General features: G+C 44.7%; 2 protein-coding genes across 17 annotated transcripts in view; both read left to right on the top strand.

Moving 5' to 3' along the window:
* The window catches only part of dpr8 (defective proboscis extension response 8), a 402477-nt gene that overhangs the window by 47794 nt on the left and 330302 nt on the right, over positions 1-24381 (top strand). The window lies entirely within an intron of this gene.
* On the top strand, positions 1193-1877 carry LOC138911178 (uncharacterized). Its single transcript, XM_070208821.1, has 2 exons — positions 1193-1656; positions 1745-1877. Exons 1-2 carry the CDS (start codon positions 1193-1195, stop codon positions 1875-1877), a joined length of 597 nt encoding a protein of 198 aa, XP_070064922.1.

Below are 24381 nucleotides of genomic sequence, written 5' to 3'. Positions count from 1 at the left end.
CATGAATGCGGGTGTCAACCCTCGCATGGCCTCACTGCTTGCAAAGACAACCATGAGATCTAAACGCGACTGTACAACGACCAACGACCACGGCTTAGGAGTTGGGACCTAATAAAATGAGCAGCAATAAAACCTCACAAACCAAGGAGAGCTGTGATGCTTTTGCAAAGAGCACCGAAATTGGGAGATCACCACTAGGTGTTCAAACAGCCGCCCCGACAGAGACGAACTCAGAACGGGATCTAACGACGGCAAATCAGAGCAGTTCAGCACTACGAGAACTAGGGCAGGTCTCGCCCATGCGAGACTCGACAGAGAGCATCAGAGTGCTCTAAGAGCTGGCGGCCATCCAGCTGCACGACGAAGGAGCCAAGGAGATAATCAGGACGCATCAGTTGTCTTAAATCTCGCCCCTGTTCAGGACAACGATAGACGCCAAGCGGAAGCAAGCCACAGCACGGACGCCACAAACAAAGCGAGTCCGAAGAGCGCAGTCAGAAGCCAGGCTACCGTATCAACAGCGCAGGAGACACCGAGCCCCTAAGCGGATGGTGACAAGTAGAAGGAGGTCACCTACAAGAAAAGGAAGGAGGTCACCCGAAAAAAGAGCACGGGATTGCTCAACGAAACGGTGCGACCGGATGCTATAGTCATCTCGGCAAAAGGCGAAACGAGCTACTCAGAGCTACTGACGGAAGGTAAAGCGGACGAGCAACTGGGCGAGCTCGGAAAAGCGGTGACAAGAATAAGGAGGACACAAAAGGAGACCATAGCATTTGGAAACCTGGTAGGCGAAACTTTAGGCGAAAAGGCTGAGGGCCGGACGCTGTCCCACCGAGTGACCGTTGAATGCAAGGACCTGGACGAGATCACGACCAGTGAGGATATCTGTGAGACGCTGAGGGGTCGAATCCAAATACTGGACACAGCCCCTGAGAATATCAGCCTCCGAAAGGCGTACGGCCAAACACAGACGGCGACGATTAGACTGCCAGCGGGAGGCCCTCTCAGTAGGGTTCCTGAAAGTAGGCTGGGTTAACTCGAGAATCCGCGAATGGATTAACATCACCAGATGTTTCAGATGCGGACATCTAGCACAGTGCATGTTCTGTAAGGAAAGGAATGCCGACTGCAAACACATTGCCGGCAGCGGCAGATGCCCCGTGCTTAGGAGCGCCCTGGCCAACAGAAAATGAAGTGGACACAGGTGAACCTCAACCACTGCGAGGCTGCTCAGGCCCTGCTGACACAATCAATACGGGAGATAAATACGGACGTCGCAATAATCTGCGAGCCATACAAGCCTATCGCTGGAAGTGGCTGGGTGGCAAGTAAATGTGGAAAAGCGGCCATTTGGTCTCTCAAATCCCCGGTCCAGGAGGTCAGAGCAGCAAACGACGGATTCGTGAGAGCAAAAATTAATGGAATCACCGTTTACAGTTGCTACGCACCCCCAAGCTGGGAACTGCGGCAATTTCAGACCATGCTGGAAGAAATTTCAGAAGACGCTCGCAATAGAGCTCCTCTCGTCATAGCCGGTGACTTTAACGCCTGGGCCGTGGAATGGGGAAGCAAGGACCACACTGCTAGAAGAGTTCGCGGCGCTAGACTTGGGCCTTGCAAACGACGGGCAGGAGCTCACGTACTGCAAGGCCGGTAAAGTCTCTATTATAGACCTTACCCTGCTCAGCAGCTCATTTCATAGGCTAACTACATGGAAAGTCAGTAATGAATTCACATTCAGCGACCACCGAGCAGTGCATTTCGAGATCCACGGGAGAGGACGAAGAAAACAGCAGCCCAAAACAACAGGCCCCAAATGGAAGGACAACAGCCTAGACGAGGAAACCTACACGGACTCCCTACGTCATGCTTAATGGACTTGGGCCACGGAGTTAGCAGACGACATGGCGCGGCAGCTCATGGGAAACATTTCGAACGCTTGCGACTTATCCATGCCCAGGAGAATGCCAAACAGAAGAGGAGCACCTTGCTACTGGTGGAATGAGCAAATCAGCGACCTAAGGAAGGCCTGCCTGCGTGCTAGAAGGCGCTCTCAGCGTGCCCGAGTACCCAGACTTGGCATCTAGGCTGGAACTCCTGCGGGCAGCCAAGCGAGACCTCAAGAGAAGCATTAAACGAAGCAAATCCAGCTGCTTCCAAAAAATATGCGATGAGGCCGATGTTAACCCGTGGGGCACGGCATACAAGGTCGTCACGAAGAAGATCCGCAGCCAGGGAACAACCCAGGTGACCTGCCCAACCGCACTTGCCACTATAGTGAAGACACTGTTCCCCCAACACCCACGACTGGAAGTAGTCAACCGGTCACTGAGCACGGAGCTAGTGCAGCAGGTGTCGGCAGACGACGTGTTAACGGCAAGCAAAAAACTAGGCGACAAAAAGGCTTCAGGACCAGATGGGTTGCCAAACAAGGCGCCAAAGTTAGCAATGCTAACAAGACCAGATGCCTTCGCCGAGACATATACTAGATGTCTACAGGACGGTGTATTCCCTAAGAGATGCAAGCGACAGAAACTAATCATTCTAGCAAAAGGGGACAAGCCAATAGAGGAACCCTTGGGATACAGGCCAATCTGCCTACTGGACACGGCGGGAAAGGTACTGGAAAGGATTGTGTATGACCGACTACTTAGTGTCGTCGAAGAGAAAGAGGCCCTGTCCAAACAGCAATGTGGATTTTGCAAGGCAATGTATACGGTCGATGCAATTAAGGCGGTGGTAGATATTGCCGCTAAAGCAATAGAGGGAACCATATGGAGGTGGGGAGACAGGAGTATTGCGCGGTGATTACGTTGGACATCCGCAATGCCTTTAACTCAGCAAGCTGGTCGCGTAAACTGGAAGCCTCAGACCGAATAGGGATACCGTCCTCCCTTTTCCGTATAATATCCAACTACCTGTCCGATCGGGTATTAAGTTATGATACGGATGACGGTGCTAGGAGTTACACGGTCCCAGCAGGGGTCCCACAGGGGTCGGTCCTGGGACCACTCCTGTGGAACATAATGTACGACGAGGTGCTCAGATTGCAATTGCCCCAGGGATGCAGAATCATTGGATTCGCGGATGACTTAGCTCTAGTAGTGGTGGGCAAAGAAATAGAAGACGTGGAAGCGGCTGCGAATACAGCCATAAGGATCGTGGCCAGCTGGATGCGTGGCGCTAGCCTGGAGCTGGCAGGCCATAAAACAGAGGCGGTCCTCATCACAAGCCGCAAAATAGTCGAGTTTGCTAGATTGCACGTAGACAGCATTAGTATTGAGTCAAAGGCTTCCATTAAGTTTCTGGGGGTCACGGCAACAGGCTTAGCTTTCGACCGCACGTAGATTACGTTAGCCAGAAAGCAGCCAAAATGCAGGCGGCCCTTTCGAGAATGCTACTCAACATAGGAGGACCCAAAGCAGGTAGACGCCTGCTCCTCGCGAGAGTTGTAGCCTCCGTGCTGCTCTATGCTGCACCGATATGGGCTTCAGCGGTTGCAAGCCAGGAAGGCCTCCGAAGGAAGATGTCAATCCCCTATAGGCTCAGTGCTCTGCGCACCATTTCTGAATTTCGGACGGTATCGGACGAGGCAACCACAGTATTGACAGGAATGCTGCCAGTAGATATACTGGCCAAGGAAATGGAGAAAATTTACATGGCCCGAATAGCCACGGGAGACGCTGTCCCAATGGACGTCATTCGGTCGGAGAGAGCAACATCAATGGCAACTTGGCAGGAGAGATGGAACACGGCGAACAAGGGGAGATGGACACATAAACTGATCCCCAATCTGGAGCAATGGATTAGGAGACGGAATGGCGAAATGAACTTCCACCTAACACAGTTTTTCACTGGACACGGCGGGTATAGGAAGTATCTCAATAGGTTCAGGCATGAGGACTCTCCAGAGTGCCCGAACTGCCCAAATCTGGACGAAGACCCGGAACATGTGCTGTACCAATGCTCGAGGTACAGAGAGATAGTGGGCTCTGTACCTCCACCGGACGGACTGGTAGCGTTCATGCTGGAAGGAGAGGACAAGTGGAGATATATAAGCCAGCTCATAATAGGCATTCAGAGGGATCTGAGACGATGCGAAACGGAGCGACGACTAATGGATACTGCCTAAAATAGGCCACCCATCCCCGCGAAGTAATACTTTGCGGTGATCCCGCGGGGAATGTAGTGTGTGAGTTGGGGGTTCGGTTTAGTACGTAGGTGCTGGCGGAGTCAGCAAGTCGTGCATACGGTTGGCCCGGGCTATCAGCCATATCTTACGAAGATTTTCACCTCCGTGCCGTAAGCAAAAATAAAAAAAAAATAAAAACACACACACACACACACACACGGGACACGCGAAATTGTTTTCATAGAGTGCGGACGCGATTTGCAACTTATCTGTGAAAATAAACAAATAAACCTGTAAAATTAAAGTGAAGTTAGCGCACGTGTGCAGGGAACCGAGACAGGCCTAAGGCACCAAAAGGTGCGTGGTGGTACTCACTGCGAAGGCCGTGCAGACCATTCCTGGGGTGGCGTCTACAGTTCCACGATCCAGGCGAGGGGAGTGGAGGCGTCTACTTGGCGTGTTTGTGCGCTTTTTGTGCGTTTTACCACTCACAGCTGTTAGTAGTGTTGGCTAGCGCAGTTCACAACCAGCTGATCTGCACTATAGAGCCAGCTGCCAAACTGCGTAGCGGAGATACCAACCAGGTGATAAGCTGTAACTGGCAGAAAGTACAGCATACTTTCGGGCTTACGCTGTTCTTGCTAAACATTTAAGCTTTGGAGAAAGAACAGGCAAAGAAGCCGATATCGGTGCTTACTACAGGCTCCAGTGCAAAAAAGGAGCAAAAGGTCGCGGAACAGACCAATTTCCAACCCCCCGCCGCGGCGGTGCCCATAAAAACGGGGCTCTGGTGACCGAGTCGGAGCGGTATAACTCCCAGCGGTTAATAGCCAGAGGGAAACCGTTGGCCACCGAGGGACTTTCCTGTAGAGCCCTGATAGTTAGAGCAGGTGCCCAGAGTGAAAAATGGAGGATGAGCTGCATGCCTTTGCGCACCCTTCTGCACTACAGCGGTCACCGTCACACCAGGCGGTCACGCCAGTGCAGCAAAGAGTGGCTGCGTCGTCGCCGGCAAAAGCGAGTGAAGAGCTGCCAAGAACGCTAAGAGGCACGATTGAGAAGATGGGCTTAGTCCTAAACGGCTTAACGGCGCTGTTCAACGGACAACGCCACATTAACGGGCTGATGCGAGAGGAACTCGCGAGAGTAGAAAACCTGCAGAAGGTGGCGCTCAAGCTCTGTGCGCCGGAAACGAAGTGCGACGAGGCGCAAACGACGCCGTCATTAGCCAGACGTGCGGAGCTGAACGAGCTAAAGATGCGCCCAACGAAGCTCGGGGGCCAAAAAGAGGCAAGCACGCCCAAACGGCCGAGGGATGGCGTGGCAGAGCAGCGCAGAACTCCCTCCAAGAAGGCTAAACGCCAGGGTCAAAACCCAGCGAAGCAGGCGGTGCTCACGCATCAAAAGACCGCCCCTGCAAATTCCAACTTAGCTGGCCATAATGGCAACCCAGAGAGCTGGACAGCAGTGAACGGACGTAAGCGGACGCAGAAGCGTCCCAGAGCCGACGCCATTACAGTCCACGGAGTGGGTGACTGCACATATGCCGATATGCTCAGGCTCGTGAAGAGCGACCCGGCCCTCAAGCACCTAAGTGGCGATGTGCATGGCATTCGCAAGACCGCGAAGGGCGATCTTCTGCTGCGCCTCAATAGGAAGCCGGAGCACTCCGCAGATGAGCTTCAAGAAGCTGTGGGAAAGGCATTGGGTGACCGGGCGGTAGTGAGAACGCTAACCGAAACGTCCCAGGTGGAGATCAAGGACCTGGATGAGCTGGCGACTAAGGAGGAAGTGCTCGAAGCGATTAAAAGTGCCTTACAAGACGATTCCTTGTCGATTGAAGCGATCAAATCGCTGCGACCAGCATTTGGCGGCCAGCAAAGGGCCACAGTTACTCTCCCAGCGCCAAAAGCCAGGACGCTTGTCGAGAAGGTCAAAGTGAGAATCGGATGGGTTGTCTGCCGTATTCGTGCAATAGACCAACCAAAGCGATGCTTTAAATGCCAGGGTTTTGGGCACATTGCGGCGAACTGCACCAGCGGAGACGATATGAAAGGCGCATGCTTCAGATGCGGGGACACAGGTCACGAAGCAAAGAGCTGCTCCAAGCCACCAAAATGTAGCCTTTGCATACGGAAAGGAGAAAAATCAACGGACCACGCTACAGGAAGCTTTAAATATCCGGCGTATCGCGAGGCAGTACGCAAAAGATGCGCATTGATATTCCCATTATCAGCGAACCCCACCACCGAGAAACCAACTGCCCGAGAATATGGACCGAGGATCAGGATGGAAAAGCTGCGCTCCGGGTATGTGGCGACCCATCGACATCGCTGACAAAAACAAAGTCCTTTACTGGGTTTGTACGCGCACAATACGGCAGCCTGTGGATATACAGCTGCTACCTGGCCCCAAGCATGCAGCTCTGCGAATACAGCCAGGCTGCATTAGATGCATTAGTAGATACCGCAAGGGGGCGGAAGGTCATTATTGCTGGTGACTTCAACGTCTGGGCAGTGGAATGGGCAGCCAAGCAACTAACGCAAGAGGTCGTGCCCTGTTGGAAAGCTTCGCAGCCCTAGATATAGCCCTGCTAAACTTCGGCGCGGAAAATACCTTCACTCGAGGTGGTATCGGATCCATAATCGATCTTACCTTCACAAGTTCGTCACTTTTTAGCGCAACAAAATGGCAACTAAGCGACTTATACACCGCAAGCGACCTCTCCGCAATAATATGCACGATTGGTGAAGGAACTGCAGCCAGCACTAGAAGCCTAAGTCAGAAGCTTACCGCCTGGATACTTTCGACCCCGTGGCCTTTTCGAATGCAGTCCACTCGCTTGCCACTGCCGGCAACGCAGAGAGAAGAGCCTCCCAAATGGCATGCCAGCTATCGCGTGCCTGTGACGAGAGCATGCAAACCCGGAAAACGTTTCGGCGCCACCATGTACCCACGTACTGGTGGAACGAAAATATTGCCGAAGCACGGCGGAACTGCATCCAAGCCAGGAGGATATACCAGCGAGCCCGAGGTAGACCCAACTATGCCGAAGAGCAGCTAAGGTATCAGAGTGCCAGAAAAATACTAAAAAAGTCCATAAGAGATAGCAAACGAGAGTTTCCTGGAGCTATGCGACTCAGCCGAATATGATCCTTGGGGCAAGGCGTACAAAACTGTCGTTAAAAGACTCTACGCCGGCAAAGAAGCGCAGCCTTCTGACCCAAGTGAGCTAAAGTTGATTGTGGAAACGCTTTTCCCAATCAGGCCCGACGTATTACACACGCAAGCCATACCATCGAGCCACGTAGCAGCCATGCCGTCTCTCATCGACGAAGTCTCACTCGAAGAGGTGCTGACGATCTCCAGAAGCCTAAAGCCCAGTAAGGCACCGGGTCCGGACGGAATCCCCAACCGAGCACTGAAACTAGCCATGTCCAATATGGAAACTCCAAACGCTAGTTTTATTACCGAAGCCTGGTAAGCCGCCCGACGACCCATCGTCATACAGGCTGATTTGCCTCCTGGACACGTTAGGCAAAGTGCTGGAGAAGCTAATCTGCAACAGGCTTCAGGTAGCTGTCGACAACAATGGTGGCCTGTCCCAAAACCAATTTGGTTTCACCAAGGCAAAGTCTACAATAGACGCTCTGGAGAAAATGGTCGGCATAGCAACAAACGCCATCCATGGATCGAGATGGAAAAGCGGCACAAAAAAGTACTGCCTCATTGTCACGCTGGATGTTAAAAACGCCTTTAACACAGCCAGGTGGGACAAAATATTGGATGCATTGTCAACGTTCCGCGTCCCATATTATCTTCAGGAGACGATATGCACCTACTTCACTGGAAGATTGCTGCAATACGACACCGCAGACTAAATAACTAAGCTAAATAACTAAGCAAAATAAACTGAATACAAAAAAAAAAAAAAAACACACACACACACCCACGCGCATACACACACACAAACACACACACACACACACACACACACGCACACACACACACACACACGCACACACACACACGCACACACACACACACAATGCATATGAATGGGCACGGGCACTGGCCAAGCCGCGCACTCAACTCTGAGCAGGAACTGCCCAGAGTATAAGAAGGCCTACAAAGCGCTTAAAAATGGTTAAGTTCCTGCAACTTAACCTAAACCACTGCAGAGCAGCCCAGGATCTGCTCGCACAAACGACCCGGGAGAAGAGAATTGATGTAGCCATCATTAGCGAACCGTATACACCCAAACATATCGGAGTGTGGCACGAAAGCCTAGACGCTGGAGCAGCACTTTGGAGCTGCGGACAGGCACCACGCCAGCTCAGTCAACGGATCGCTCGCAAAGGGTTTGCTGGGGCAAAATGTGGTCGCATATACGTTTATAGCTGCTACATACCACCAAGCATACCCTTGGCAGAGTACACAGCCATTATTGAAGACATCGCACAGGATGCGCACGGAAAATCTCCAGTGATAATCGCCGGGGACTTCAACGCGTGGGCCACAGAATGGGGCAGCAGCAGAACGACACCAAGGAGAACCATCCTGCTGGAAATACTTGCCTCGCTGAATGTCTGTCTGCTGAACATCGGCACAAGAAGCACTTACAGCAAAGCGGGTCGCGAGTCGGTCATAGACCTGACGTTTGCCAGTCTAGACATTGCCCGAGACGCCCAATGGCATGTATCGGATATACACACCCACAGCGATCACTTTGCGGTGATAACGGACACCTCCCAACTTGGAAGCAGAGGCGCCAGTAGAAGGCTCCAACACACTGGATACAAGATGGACACTATGAATCTGGAAAGACTCCTCCCTATGGTAGAAGGACTTGGCATAAGAGGCGATGCCAACAGCTCTACTGACGCAATAGCAGAGACTAGCACCAACGCGTATGACGCTATACTGACCAAAGTTCGCAAGGGTGGAAACTCACATAGACCGGTACCCTGCTGGAACGAGGACATAGCCAAAGCGCGCAAAGAGTGCCTCGCAGCTAGGCGGAAGAGCCAACGGTCAAGACCGTCCCTCAATTTTGAGCACCATCTGCAGAACTTCAGAGCTAAGCGGAAATTACTCAAGGAAGCTATGAAACGCAGCAAGAGCTTTGCGACGCTGCGGACGCGGAGCCCTTTGGGCTAGCTTACAAGCTAGTCATGGGAAGGCTATGCAGGCAACCAATGCCAACAAACCCGGAATAGCTGAAACAAATAGTTGTAACGCTCTTTCCTCGACAGACACCTGGAATTGCACCGCAACTACCAGCAAATGGAATAAACGACTGTGCACCCACCGACGACAATGAGGTACTGAGCATTGCTGCGAAGCTAAAGGCCGACAAATGCCCTGGACCAGACGGAATACCGAACGGGGTAATAAAAGCTGTCATTACTGCACACCCCAGAAGCTTTGGGGAGTTGTACAATCAATGTATAGCGAAATGCACAGTACCACGAAAAATGGAAACTCCTGCGACGTGTGCTCATCCCGAAGCCCGGTAAGGAACTGGATGATCCCTCCTCATACCGCCCCCTGTGTATGCTGGACACGATGGGAAAAATATTTGAGCGGATAATTTGCAATCGCCTAGAATGCAAGCTTGCTGAAGTGCGCGGTCTGTCTGAACGTCAATTCGGCTTCAGGAAACACAGGAGCACCACGGATGCCATCAGGGCCGTGGCTGAACTAGCAGAAGACGCTATCCAAGGCACAAGATGGACAGGTGGCACCAAACAGTACTGCCTAGTCTGTACGTTGGATGTCAGGAGCGCGTTTAACTCAGCCAATTGGACAAAAATACTACAAAAATACCAGGCCAGACACATCCCGAGCCAATTAATAAGGTTAGTGACCAGCTACTTCCAGGACAAAGTGCTAAATTACGACACGGAAGACGGCCAACGACAGTACAGGGTAACTGGAGGCGTTCCTCAGGGCTCTGTTCTCGGGCCGCTACTGTGGAACGTCATGTACGACGGAGTACTGCGCCTTTGCCTACCAGAGGGCAACACAATCATCGGGTTCGCCGATACATCGCTGTTGTTACTGTGGCGAAGAAACTCGATGAGGTCACTCTTAGGAGCAGTGCGGCCATCGACAGGATAATTGAGTGGCTATCCCAGGCGACTCACGCTAGCGGAGCAGAAATCGGAGGTAGTCTTAATAAGCAGCAGAAAGATAGTTGAGACGACATCGTTGCGCGTTGGCAATGCTATCATTAAGTCCAAGCCCGCCATCAAATACCTGGGCGTCATGATAGACCACAGACTGTCGTATAAACAGCACCTGGAGTATATTAGCCACAAAGCGGCCAGTGTTACAACAGCCATTAGCCGAATGTTGGCGAACACCAAAGGACCAAGGCAGAGGAGCAGAAGGCTAATTGCTGGAGTGGTCACGTCCACAATCCTCTACGGATCCAACATATGGGCCCCCGCAATGGAGGTTGCATCTTACAGCCGAGGATGCAAGGCTGCATACCGACGATGTGCATTGCGTGTAGCCACCTGCTTCCGCACTGTATCGGAAGATGCGGCCTTAGTACTGGCAGGCATGATCCCATTCGGCCTGATGGCGGCCGAAAGGCAAAGTGGGGCAACCACCAACAAGCAACCGAGGGACAACACCATCGAACAATGGCAAAGTAAATGGGATGCGAGCTCAAGTGGCAGATGGACCCACAGACTATTCCCAAACCTGAAGCTTTGGCTACAGCGGCAACACGGCGATGTAGACCACTACCTGGCACAAATATTGACTGGGCATGACTGCTTTAAAGCGTACCTGCACAGGTTTAAGCATGAGGACGACCCCTTTTGCGAGCACTGTGGGCACGGTGTGATTGAGAACGCGGAGCACGCATTGTTCTACTGCCCACTCTATAGACGCGAGCGAGACAAAGCGACGGCGGGCAGAAATGATTTGTCTCCGGAGAATCTCGTGGGGCGAATGGTGGCCACTGAAAATGGATGGACAGCCGTTGCTTACATGGCATCGGCTATAATGAAGGAGCTGCGACGACAGGAGAGGATCCGACGCGGCATCGACTGATGAGCGGCTGATATACAGCCGTACCCCGCCCTGCGAATTAGTACTTTGCTGTTGTCCCGCAGGAGCGGGCTACAACTTTCCACTCCCCATAAAATTACCCCTTCCTTCCTTGATTGGCTAATGTTAAGCTGTTAATTTCTTTTCTTCCAAAATAAAAAAAAAACACACACACACACGCACACACACACACACACACACACACACATACACACACACACGCATGATAGAGACCGCACAAAAGTGGGACGCTGCCAGCACCTTCGCAGCAGAAGTAATGCGAGAATTCAGGAGAGTTGAGCGCAGCAGATGGAGAACCGCGGATATTTAGGTAGGAAGAACATGCCTGTGAAGCAATGCTTCGCGGCCGTTCCGCAGGCAATCCACGCTACTTAAACAATACCCCAACTATAACCTAAGCTAAATAACTAAGCAAAATAATCTGAATACAAAAAAAAAAAGAACACACGCACACACACACACACACACACATACACACACACACACACACACACATACACACACACGCACACACACACATACACACACATACCTTGTTTTTGAAGATATCTTAACCATACTCGTCATTAACTATTTCCCATGCGTTTCTTAGATACCCGAAACACATTATGTGAATTATGATATGCAAAGGTCTGCAAGGGTTTTAAGTCTTCGGTGTGCAGAAGATAGCCCTTCTTTCTCGTATATTTCGTTGGCATTGTATAAAAATGGTTATTTAAAAGGTATAATGGTCTTTGGCTACAGCACTGATCAAAAGATAAAACGATTTTGAGAAAGGTTGCTTTGCTGGTCAAAAAATTAAAAATATTAAAAACACTGGCCGGCAGTCTGCATGCTAAAAGCGAGTGGGGCAGAAGAAGATAAATCATTGCTAAGAATCAACAACAATAAGTTAGAAAACTGCAGAAGCTTAGATCATAAGCTGCAACCTAAAACAAAAGAAGATGGAGATGATTGATTAAATATTGTTATTGTTGTTGTTTCTTTTATAAACATTTTTTAAAGCTGCTGGGTTGAGCTTTAGATTGGCTGGCGCAATATGCTTCGATTGTATGTATGTATTTGTGCGCATGAACTTTATGCGTAACCAATAATGAATTTTGAATTTTGGGTAACAGCAGAAGTATCTGTTGACAGCTGGGTGTTGCGTTTCCAATTTGGGCTTACAGCCTCGTAGTCTCGCCTTAAGTGTTTCAAAAAAGAGCTTAACGATCCAATAGCCGTCTCTGTCTTTTTATTACTGAATGCAATGACTTTACTTATTTAAAATCAGGTGAACATAAAAAAGGTAGGATACATTAAACATCACGAAACGGTACCTTTACGTTCTCAGAGGTTATAGAGCAAAAACGCCAAAAATAGAATGTACAAAATAACTAAGTGTCGTTGATAAGTACAAAACTTTTTCATTCAATGTTTTTCTAAAAACAAACCGTACAGTCCAGCGAGTTTGCTGTGGGCTTTAGGTTCCGGTGTCGTGCGTATTTGGTATCTAACTCGCCTAGCCTCGTTGATATTTCAGTGGGAAATTTGCCAAATAACGGCGCAATTCTGCGACCCTCCCTTGCCCGAGTGCCTTCAGATCTTCGCTCCGACATGAATCCAACGCAAATACACCCCCCAGTCACCCATATTATTCCTTTCTTTCGTTTAGAGTAACTGGACTATGCTTTCTTCTTTCTTCTGCTCAGGTTTATTTCCTTTCTAATTGCTTTTCCTTGTTTTTGTTGTCAAAAGTCACCTTAACTTTTTTTCTTCGGCTTAATTTTCACTATCGAGCTTTGTTATTAAAGTATATTGCGAATATATTCACCAAGCACCAAAAACAAAGCAGCAAGCAAAAAAAAATCATTTTGGATTCTTAGCCCTTAATTTCCAAAGAATTCCTCCTTTTGTTTTTGACAGTTATTAACCTTACTTGATATCATATTTCCTTTCCTTAGTAAATTTTTATTTTTCACAGTTGTGAACTTGATTATATACTTTATACTTTAATCTCATAAAAATTCCTTTCTATTATTATTTTCCCTTTTTAAAAAATTAAGATCATTTATTGCCGTCCTTTAGTGTTAGGTCTCTTCTTTGCTATTTTTTCGTCTGCTGCCGCGCCAAGTTTTCCATGCACGTATGCACCCCAGTAGGACCATAGCATTCTCCCTTTGTATGCTGCGGGCAGCTGGTTTTTTCGGCTATTGTTGCCTTTAAGCGCCTTCTCTTGCGACGCCACTTCATGCCTTAGCGTCCCCGCTCGGGCACAATGGTGACTCCGACGTTCAAATTAGTGCAAAAGTTCAGTCTGCTACTAATCAATTAATAAAATTTGTTGACACAAACGTGCACGCTTATTGCACTCGCATACAAGTTGCCAAGCATGGTGAACGGAGTTACAGTTAGCAATATCAGGTTATCTTTACACATCATAAAGTATCACTAAGTGATCGCCTCGCTGGGCCACAGTACTTGGATCACATTGCCAACATAACACGAAAACCACGACAGCTCAACAGGTATGACGCAATCAAAGCAGCTCTTTAAGTACACTGACTCCGACCAGCGCAAATTGAACAAGCCCACGCAAATTGAGGAATTTCGGTAAACTGGGCAATTGAGCTAATGTAATAAGTATAATAAAAACAATTAGGAGTTTTATAGTCGAGAGCTCCCGACTAGAGAATACCCTGAACCCTCTTATTCCAATACCAAATGCAGCTCGCGCTACTTGCTCGCTAGTAGAAGTAAGGAAAATGTAAAAAAAAATGCCCATGGCAGCGTTCGAGCTCGCAACTGGCAATAGCATCACAAAAAACAATAGAACCGCAATTGCAATGCTATTAATAGAATTCGAAGCAGACGCACACGAATGTGTGTGACATCTACACAGAAATTCTTGGAATATGCGGTTCCTGCTGCTAAACCAACGCAGTCAAAAAACACATAACTTTTGTTTGTTTCTTAGCCGATCTTAATGAAATTTTCTACAGTACATCTTAATGTGCTAGGGAGTGATTGTGTATTTTCAAAATGTCGATTGTATTAAAGTTGTAGCCTAAATTAGTGGGCAATACAAGTTGTATTATTAATTTGATTTATTGCTTTGAGGTGGTAGCTTTAAAGATACTTGATATATACACTTTTCTAGCTATTAACTTGATTTATAGCTCACGGTTGGTAGCGGGGAGGTGGCGACAGGTGTGAAATAAAAGATACTTAACATATATCTCATATTCTAGAAGCAAAATATCAAGTTTGGTGACTTAAGCTCTCATTATTTACCAAAATCGATATCAATTTTTATCGATTACTTGGAAACCGGGAAAGTTATGAAATATCAAACTCGATCTGCGTTGGGACTACCGCAAAAATTTCTTTAGCTCTTATGGGTTCTGATATTCCTGTGTTCATACATACGGACAGACGGACGGACGGACAGATGGATAGACATGGATATATAGACTCGACTGTTGAGGCTGATCAAGAGTCAAGGGTCAGAGGTGCTTCCTTCTGCATTTTAAATACATTTGCACAAAAACATTATATATATATTCAATGGGTTCAGTGTATAATAATAGTCGAGCTATTGTATCTATTGTAGACGGCGATTCCGCTAAATTCTCCCTGCAAGCAGACAAAATATTGGAAGCCCAGTGCCACTTAATGATAAGCGCACAGCAAAAGGCCACCAACGACGCCGAACTTCATGCAGAAATCAACGAGATGCCAAAAAAGGTACTGAACGTTGACGCGAGCAACTTCTGCGTGGTGAGTTGCCTCAAGCCACTCGGTTGCTTCTCTAGACGGATATCTGAATCGGAGGAGAAAAAGTACTTGTGACCGTGAGATGCTGACAATTTTTCTGTCCATCAAGTACTTTTCACATATGACCGCAAGGCACAGATGCACAGTACTAACCGACCATAAGCCGATTACCTTTGCTTTTTAGCAGAACCCAGACACATCGGCACCAAAGCAAACACGACAGCTAAGCTTATCAGCGAATATACAACAGATATCCAACACATCGCAGGCAAGAACATCGTTATAGCAGATACACTGTCCTGAGGTGAAGCGATTCTTAACGACGATCCAATAGATTTCAAGGAGCTAACTTTAAGACAATGAACAGATGCAGAATTGCAACAGCATTTTGCGAATTCTTCCCTACATCTGAGACAAATACAGCTCTGCGACTCCTTGGCGTTATTGAACTGCCACCTTTCATCAAAACGAATCCGTCCATTTATCACACACAAAAACCGTAAGCAATTCTTCAATTCCATTCGTAACTTTTTGTAACTAGGTAAGCGCACTACAGTGCAACTCATAAGCGAATGTTTCGTTTGGAGAGACATGAAAATAAGGATTGATCAGATGGTAAACTGCTGCATCAGTGTGAGCAGTCCAAAAGTCTACTTACACAACAAAGCAATGTATCAGAAGTTCAACCTGCCTGAGAAGCGATTCGAGTATATCAACCTTGATCTAATTGGCCTTTTGTCACTGTCCAACAGTTACAGGTTCTGTCTGAAGCGTATTGACCGATTCTTACGCTTGTCGGTTGCAGTCCCAACAGTAAATTAAACCGCAGGTACGGTTGCCAAAGATGCATTGCATGATTGGATCGCACACTACAGCGTGTTACACCTCATAAATACCAATCAATGCAGTCTTAATTATATTTTAATTGTTTAACGAGCGTACACAGTTGACGAGATTGAAGCATCTATGAAAACTGCATACCACCACAAGCTAACGGCAAAGTAGAAAGTATGCACAGGAACACTTGAGGCCGAGTCTCATTAAGACCCTCGGTAAATATTCATGTTATACAACTGCAACCAGCATCATAAAAGTAGATAGCGCACATGTGGTCGCTTAAGATTTTAAGAGTGACCTACTCTAAGAAATATCATGTTCGAATAATATATGTTAGTGTGAGAAATAGACCCTAAGGATCTAGGATGAGTCTAGGATTCGTAAGAATAAAACAGTATTTTACAAGTACTCACATCGAACAGATACGTCCATTTGGTACTTCGCGCGGTGCCGGAATTTCAGCACGCTCGTTCATTTGGGCCTTCTAGCGGTGAAGCCAAGAGCAGCACGCCGAACCATTTGGTTCTTCGAACAGTGCCTGAATTCGGCACGCAGAACCAAGACCTTCGAGCACGCCAAAGCACAAAACTTCGAACAGTGCAGTAATAGCAGAACGGCGACAAGACCAGACTGCAAAGGAGATGGACAAAGTCCTGCGGAAGATGATCAAGGCCCATCCGAGGGCAGACTTTTCAAAAGTACTCCTTCCATTACCCACACCGTCTGCGCTTCTAAACGTAAGACCCAAGCAAACACTTCCCGTAATGGATTTTAAAAAACTTTATATTACAAATAATTTTGTAAAACACAAACAATAAAATTAGAGTGCTACCTATGTCGCATCCATGCGAAAACGGCTGCAAAATCGCTTCGCAATAATAATAATAATAACAAAAAAAAAATATTTATACATAGATTGTATATATATCCATTGAAGTAACAATTAAAATCAAAATTAAAGAGAACTTTTTATTTGAAAAAAAAAATAATAATACAAATAATTTTGTTAAAAATGTATGTACTTAAAAATGAGCCAAAGAATAACAATGTTTAGATCGGGAATAAGAGAGAAGAGGGTAGATGATTTCGACAGTAAAGTAGATATCTTGGAAAAATGAAGGCTCATAAAAGATAAACAAAAATCAAGTATTATCCAAGCTAGCAACGTTTATGTTCCATTAGGTTGGCTATCCTCGGTTGCAGGTTGAGGAAAACTGTTCATACAAAATTAAGGCTGATAAATATATATTGGGATGACAAACTAAGCAAGGAAGATGCAAAAGAATGGGATCCAAGAAAAATAAAAAACAAATACAGAAATTAAGGAGATTAAACACACTGCTAAAGGCAAAGGGCATTTTTATACCGAATTAACTTACGATATATGCCAATATGCCACTGTTGAGAAGGCACCCATCCCAGCTATTTCGATTTTTTTTTTCTTTTTTATTAGCTAGTTTATTGATACTGTGCTTGAGCATATTTACCTAGCTTTACAATAAAGGATTGAACATACTTAACATAACATTTAAGTTTTAAATTATTTTTTGGTCTATGTTTCCCTTATACCCAAGAAGTACCCTGCTTGGGAGGTGGATGGGGTGGATCCTGTGGAGTATCCGTCGCTTTCTTCTGCAAAGAGTTCTTGTCAATATATTTGGGTGGGCAGAAAGACGGGCCATGTAGCTAGTGGACTGCTGTCGTAAGAGGTCACCCACCAAGGGAACCTTTAGGTCTCTTTTATTTTAATTTATACCATAAGCTCACTATAAGATGCAATCAGAAAGATATGAAACCATTATGCTCTTTTAAATAGGAGAAGTAAAAGATATACACAAAGTTATGTGGGATCCATAAACAGCATCCCAGATTAGTAGTTTTCAGGAATTATGTAAGCTACTAAGTAGGGTTCCAAATTTAAATGATCACCACGTTAAAATAAAAGATTTAAATTTGTACCACGTGTTGGTAACTATCTATATTGTACAACACATATAGATAGTGCACATGTGGTCGCTAAAGATTCTAAGAGTGGCGTACGCTAAGAAATATCAAGTTCGAATAATAAGTAGCAAGTTTGAGAAATAGACACTTGGTAAACAATATTTTATGCCCGCTGCTGCCGATAATTCATCGACAGCAGACCTAAGGTAAGACGCTCTGTTAGTATATTAGACCTAGGATTCGTAAGAATAAAACAGTATCTTACAATCTTATTTTAATCAAAACCATTTCCTTCGTACTTCTTCAAAAGTACCAAAAATATATTAATAAGGAAAACCATCGAGGCTTATATGGTCCTCAATCGGATCCCCATTATACGGAGTGTGTAAACATATTATCAAAATGTTTTAAAATGTATTAGTAGACTCCAAATATAATATAACAACCTCGTTTGAGTTTAAAGACTAAGTCAATAATTCAATACACTATAAGCATTAGCATTACACATTATCGAAGACAAAACATTGGTGTCGTTCGACGTAATATCCTTGTTTCGCACTATACCAATGGAATAGACATGGTACACAATAAAACCAAAAGGGACAAAATTAGAACAACACCAATCAGAGTAGGGCGATGGGGCCGCTCGTTTTCTGTGCGGCTGGTCAAAGGTCGCCTTCGTTTTTGTTCGGGTTCATAAAACGGTGTCGCTGTTTTTTTTTATTCCCTCGCACTGCAAGAAACTGCTTGGCTTACTATCAGTACTCTTTTAATTTGTGTATTTACCGTTTATAGACAGTACAAATTCAAATTTGTCAAAAGTCGGAGGCTATCTTCCCTTTTGAAGGGACGAGTAATATAAAATAATGAAAGGGTTTGCCACGTCGTTGCGAAATTCTTGCATTTTAGACCGTTATCGTTGGTAAGCGGTACCTAAGCGTTGCCATGTGTGCATTTAAAATATTTTACACTGTTTATTCACGCATACTGGCATCATTTGTATATGAATAGAAGCAGTTTTGCGCTTGTGTGCCTGTTGGTGGCCTACCTGCCTGTCCCTCCCAAATTTGACAAGATTGGAAGTATTTATGACACCGCCGTACTCTGATTGTCCAGTCTATATGTTGTTTGGTGAGTGCTATAACTCAAACCACCGAAGACATATAATAATCGCAGCACTAAGCTGTATGAGAAGGACGATCAACGTATCGGACACAAATTACCACATCATCAGAAATGACTTCCCACAGAATGTAAAAAAACTGTTATTAAAACGACAACAATTCACAACACAAACAGAGCCTAGGAAAATAATCAAATATTTAACATATGTATCACGACTATTAGAACGACTCACGAACGCAGACAGCTACAACAAAGAAGAAGAAATAAAAGTACACAAAGGCAAACGTTCCAACGATGGATAAAAGTAATGTAATTCACAAAATGCCATGTTGTGGGGAGAACAAAATTAATTGCAATAGCATGTGCATCTGCACGGCAAAATCCAAACCAACAATAAGGAAAACCCAACATATATCGGACTTTAAATTTATACATCAAAATAAGATAAAAACAAGTAAGAGGTGCTAGTCGGGAGCTCCCGACTAGGGAATACTCTGAACCCCCTTATTCCAACACCAAATAAAAAATAAAAAATTCCCATGGCAGGGTTCGAACTTGCAACTGACCGCATTACTTGCTGTCGACTCTACTTAACAGCCAAACCAGCAAAAAAGAATACTTTCCCCGGTAGTCCTTGAACTCGCGACAGACCGCACCACTTGCTATGCCTCTACTCAGCAGCCACACTAATAATTAAGTACTTATAATAATAAAAGGAACTAAAATAGCATTACAAAAAAAGTCACAATTACCATGCTGTTAGAATGCGAAGCATGAATGTGTGTGTGTACATGTATACAGAAATTCTTAAAGCTGCTGCTCATCCAATTGCACAGTTATATATTACTTTGGTTTTTCTACAGTATATCTAATTGTACCATAGAATATTTGTATATTCTGAAAAGTCAATTGCATTTAAATTGTGGCTTAACTTGCTTGGCAATAAAAGTTGGGCTATTAACTTGATTTATAGCTCACGGTTGGTAGCGGGGAGGTGGCGACAGGTGTGAAATAAAAGATACTTAACATATATCTCATATTCTAGAAGCAACATATCATGTTTGGTGACTCTAGCTCTTATTATTTACCCAATTTGCTCAACAAAACAGGATGTCGATATAGATTTTAATCAATTGCTTGGAAACGGAGTAATTTATCGATTATCGGAAAAAAGCTCGATCTGTGCAGGCACTAGGAGCACCTACATCAAATTTTAAGTTTCTAACTCTTATAGGTTCTGAGATCCTTGCGTTCATACATACGGACAGACAGACAGACGGACATGGCTAGATCGACTCGCTGATGCTGATCAAGAATATAGATACTTTATGGAGTCGAAGATGCTTCCTTCTGCCTGTTACATATGTTTTCACTTTGCACAAATACAATATATCTTTAAGCCCAATGCGTTCAGGCACTAACCAAACAGCATATAGACTGGACATCAGTGCAGGAAAGTTGGCACAAAAAGTATCGGTGGCATCTGGTCCAAAATCGCGAGTAAGAGAGTAAGATAAACATATGATGTATTTTTGAACCGCTTACTCTACAGGAAAGTGCTTGGCGCACTCTCTTCCATATGATTTGTGCGATAGAACGGCAACGCTGTTAACTTTTATCTCGCTCGCACTTACTCTCAGCTCTCAATGCTCTCTCTTTATGTTTAGCGATCGTTTAAATGTGTGTGTGTGTATGTGTCCAACAAGCAAAACTGCGCAAAAATTCAATTTTTCCCAAATGCTGAGGCACGAGTAATATGAAATATAAAAAGGGTTTGCCACGTCGATGCGAAATTCTTGCATTTAAGCTCGCTATCGTTGGTAAGGGTACCCAAGCGTTGCCATGTGTGCATTTAAAATATTTTGGACTCGCTATTCACGCATACTTTTTTATTTTTATTTTATTTATTTATTTATTAATGGTCGACAAAACGAGTGTCTTCCTCATTATTCAAAAGATTGTACAATATAATTATATGCTAAAAGCCTAGTTAAAGGATACAATTTTCTAAATAGCATCACCGACCGATGGAGGTGTTTTATTTGCCAGTCCGGCCAGCTGTGCCCCTTTTCACAGCTAATTTTGTCAGTGACGCTATTAGAGCCTACATCTAAGCAGAAGGTTGTAAGTAGGAAAAAAGTGATCTCAAGTGAAATTAAAAATAATCTTAATTTGCTATATTAATAAAGAAAATACAATAAATAGGAAAAAATAAAGTAAGAAAATTGTTAATAAAGTAAAGCAATGTAAGTTAGATAAAGAGTGTTAAGTGGATAGGACAAAGAGAAAAGTAGTGGGAAATCACCGACACGGTGGGGGAAAATTTTGCAGCCTGTCCGGCTAGCTATGCCCCTGCTCATAGCTGGGAATGGTCAGCGACTTCCCGAAGGTATCCTGAAAGCAACGATTTTATTAGGGGTAGAGACAGTTCGGTAGAGAAAACGTGATGCAAACTATTATAATTTTTACATAGCACGCGAAAAGAATTGTGCATAGCGTAATCAGTTGTGCACGTAGATAGTAATAAGGGGCGATAATTTCTGGTTGGTCTAGCCGGAACAGAGAATTGAAGACGCCCTAGCAGAAAAGGAGAATCAATGTCGCCAATAATCAACTTATGTAGAAGGACAACACCGAGAATTGTCCTACGGTTGATTAACGACGGAAGGTTGAGAAGAAGCAGTCTGCTGGAGTAGGACGGCAACCGAAGATTAGGGTCCCAATTTAAACCTCGTAAGGCAAAAAGCAGAAATTGCTTCTGAACAGATTCAATACAATCCTGGCTGTTGATATACTGTGGAGACCAGATGCAAGAGCAGTATTCAAGGATAGGGCGAACAAGAGAGATGTACAGAAGTTTTGTTATAAAAGGATCGTTAAACTCTTTAGACCATCGTTAAATGAATCCAAGTACACCTTTTGCCTCATTAACAATGGTATCTATATGAAGATTGAAACAGAGTTTAGAATCAAAAATAACGCCTAGATCCTTAACTGTTAGTATACGTTGCAAAGGGATATTGTCGATTGTATAACTGACAAGATAAGGTGTAGTACGATTAAATGTCATAAACACACAGTTTGAACAATTTAGATGCAATTGATTGGCCGAACACCAAAGTTGCATAGCGTTCAAATCGTCTTGTAGACGAGAATGATGTAGGGGGTTAGTGTATGATAGAAAAAGTTTGACATCGTCCGCATACATGAGTACACGGGCATGTGATATAACAGAGGGAAGATCATTTATAAAAAGTGTAAAGAGTAAAGGTTCAAGATGACTACCTTGAGGAGCACCAGAAGTAACGTGAACCCTTTTAGAAGTTGTCAACCGCAGTATTACTCTTTGGGTCCTACCTTTTAAATAAGAATTAATCCAAAGTTAAAGCGACAGAGGGAAACCTATTCGGTCAAGTTTAAAAAGTAAATTGTCATGGTGCACAGAGTCAAACGCCTTACTGAAGTCAGTGTAAATGACATCAGTTTGCATTTTCGAAAGGAAAGCAGCATTTACCAAGGAAGTAAACTCAAGCAGATTGGTCGTAGTTGACCGATTCTTTACGAATCCATGTTGAACAGGGGAAACAACTGATTTGCAGAAATGCTGCAAATTCGAAGTGATTATTTTTTCAAATAATTTAGGAATAGCAGACAGTTTTGCAATGCCCCTGTAATTTTGTATATCAGACTTCCCACCTTTCTTGTGAAGAGGAATGATATAAGATTCTTTCCAAAGAGATGGAAAGACAGAAGTTTCAAGGGATAGATTAAAAGCTTTAGCAATGGATAGAAAAGGGAAGAACTACACTCCTTGAGTAGACAACTAGGAATATTGTCCGGCCCAGGAGAGTATGAAGATTTTAGAGAGTTTATAGCTAATAGGAGAGAGGAGTGTGAAATAATGGGGGGAGGTATAGAACTAGCGGAGGAAATAGTATAAGGGTAAGAATTAGTATTAGGACAGACTGAAGAGTAAGTTGATTGGAAAAAATTAGCAAAGAGGTTAGCAGAATCAGTGTCATTGCTAGCTTTATCCATCCCAAGAAAAAAAGAAGATGGCAAACTTGAAGATTTACGCTTCAAGTTTACAAAATTATAAAACTGTCTCGGATTTCGGGCGAATTGCCTTTTACAACGAATTAGATAATTCTCATAGCATTGAGAATTAAGAAGAAAGAAGTTCGACTTGGCTATGGAATATTTAGCCAAGTCTGTACACGAACCAGACTTTTTAAACTTTTTAAAATATTTGGATTTTACATTTTTTAGATGTGATAATCTGGGAGTAAACCAGGGTGGTTTTGAAAAAGTAGTCGAAGGAATTGACTTAGGAATACACACATCTAAGAGGGAGTTTAGGGTGATATAAAAAGAATTAATGGCTGTATTCATATCAACTGAGTCATATAAGAAAGACCAATCGGTTGAATAAATAATCTGATTCAGCAAAGAATAATTTCCTTTGCGAAAGCAATAGCGGGGCTTATTGGCTGATGAGCACGAAATGGAAGGATTACAATTTAGCATTGCAATCTCTAAAGTTGGATGATAGACATCCTCAGGAAGAGATAAAGGTGGGGACCTAGACACATTAGAAATAAGGTAGTCGTTAACAAATACAAGGTCAAGTGTTCTTTATATTCATATGATTAGAAATTGAATTGATTTGAAACAACGAAAGATCAAGCATGCAGTCTGAAAAATCGTGCTATGCTGAGGGCACTAGATAATTTTCAGCAGTGAATAATGACCAAGAGATGTTCGGCAAATTAAAATCACCCAACACCAATAATAGGTCATTATCCCGTATGTGTGAAGAAACTTCTTTAATACAAGTAATATGATTCATATAAACTTGAATATCAGAAGAAGGTGGGACATAAGAGCATGTTACATAGATATTCCGTGTAGGAAAAGACACCTTAACTGTGATCAGTCTCAGCGTCAGTAGGCGTACTAAAACAGAATAGTTCAGACTGGAGAGTGGCTTTAACGGCAATTAACACCCCACCACCTCGAGTCGGCCGATCATTTCTAAACAAAATAAAGTTATTCGGTAATATCTCAAAATCAGATATGGTTGAGTTTAACCATGTTTCTGAAAATGCTATTATGTCCGAATCGAAGGAAGTGCTGGCAATAAAAAGATTTTTTAGCTTTGAAGTGAGACCTCTGACATTCTGATAATGAATGAAGATTTGGTCAGAAGATGAAGCTAGTTTTTTGGGGCAGAAATGGTACCCTGTATTGAAGGGACTGGAAGGGTGACAGGCTGGTTACGCTTTTTAGGCTTGAACTCTTGCATATTATGTATTTGAATAGAAGCATTTATGCACTTGTGTGCCTGTTGCTTGCCTGCCTGCCTGTCCCCGATGCAAATTTAAGAAGATTTTGGGATTTCTGATTCTCGACGTCAACACACAGACACACTCATACAAATGTCTGTGAATGGGCAGATCATGGGCGCAAAAGAAAATATTATTATTGGCACGCGTATG

The sequence above is a fragment of the Drosophila virilis genome, chromosome X, assembly GCF_030788295.1.
Source record: "Drosophila virilis strain 15010-1051.87 chromosome X, Dvir_AGI_RSII-ME, whole genome shotgun sequence".
Classification (NCBI taxonomy): Eukaryota; Metazoa; Arthropoda; class Insecta; order Diptera; family Drosophilidae; genus Drosophila; species Drosophila virilis.
The sequence above is the reverse complement of the archived record's forward strand: the minus strand, read 5'-3'. Positions and strand labels throughout refer to the sequence as shown.

What these genes read in the sequence shown, in the direction of transcription:
- LOC138911178 (XM_070208821.1), top strand. Translation starts at nt 1,193, where the DNA reads ATGAAGTGGACACAGGTGAACCTCAACCACTGCGAGGCTGCTCAGGCC. An exon ending in GCTCACGTACTGCAAGGCCG is followed by an intron (nt 1,657 to 1,744) that starts GTAAAGTCTCTA and finishes ATTCACATTCAG; the next exon opens with CGACCACCGAGCAGTGCATT.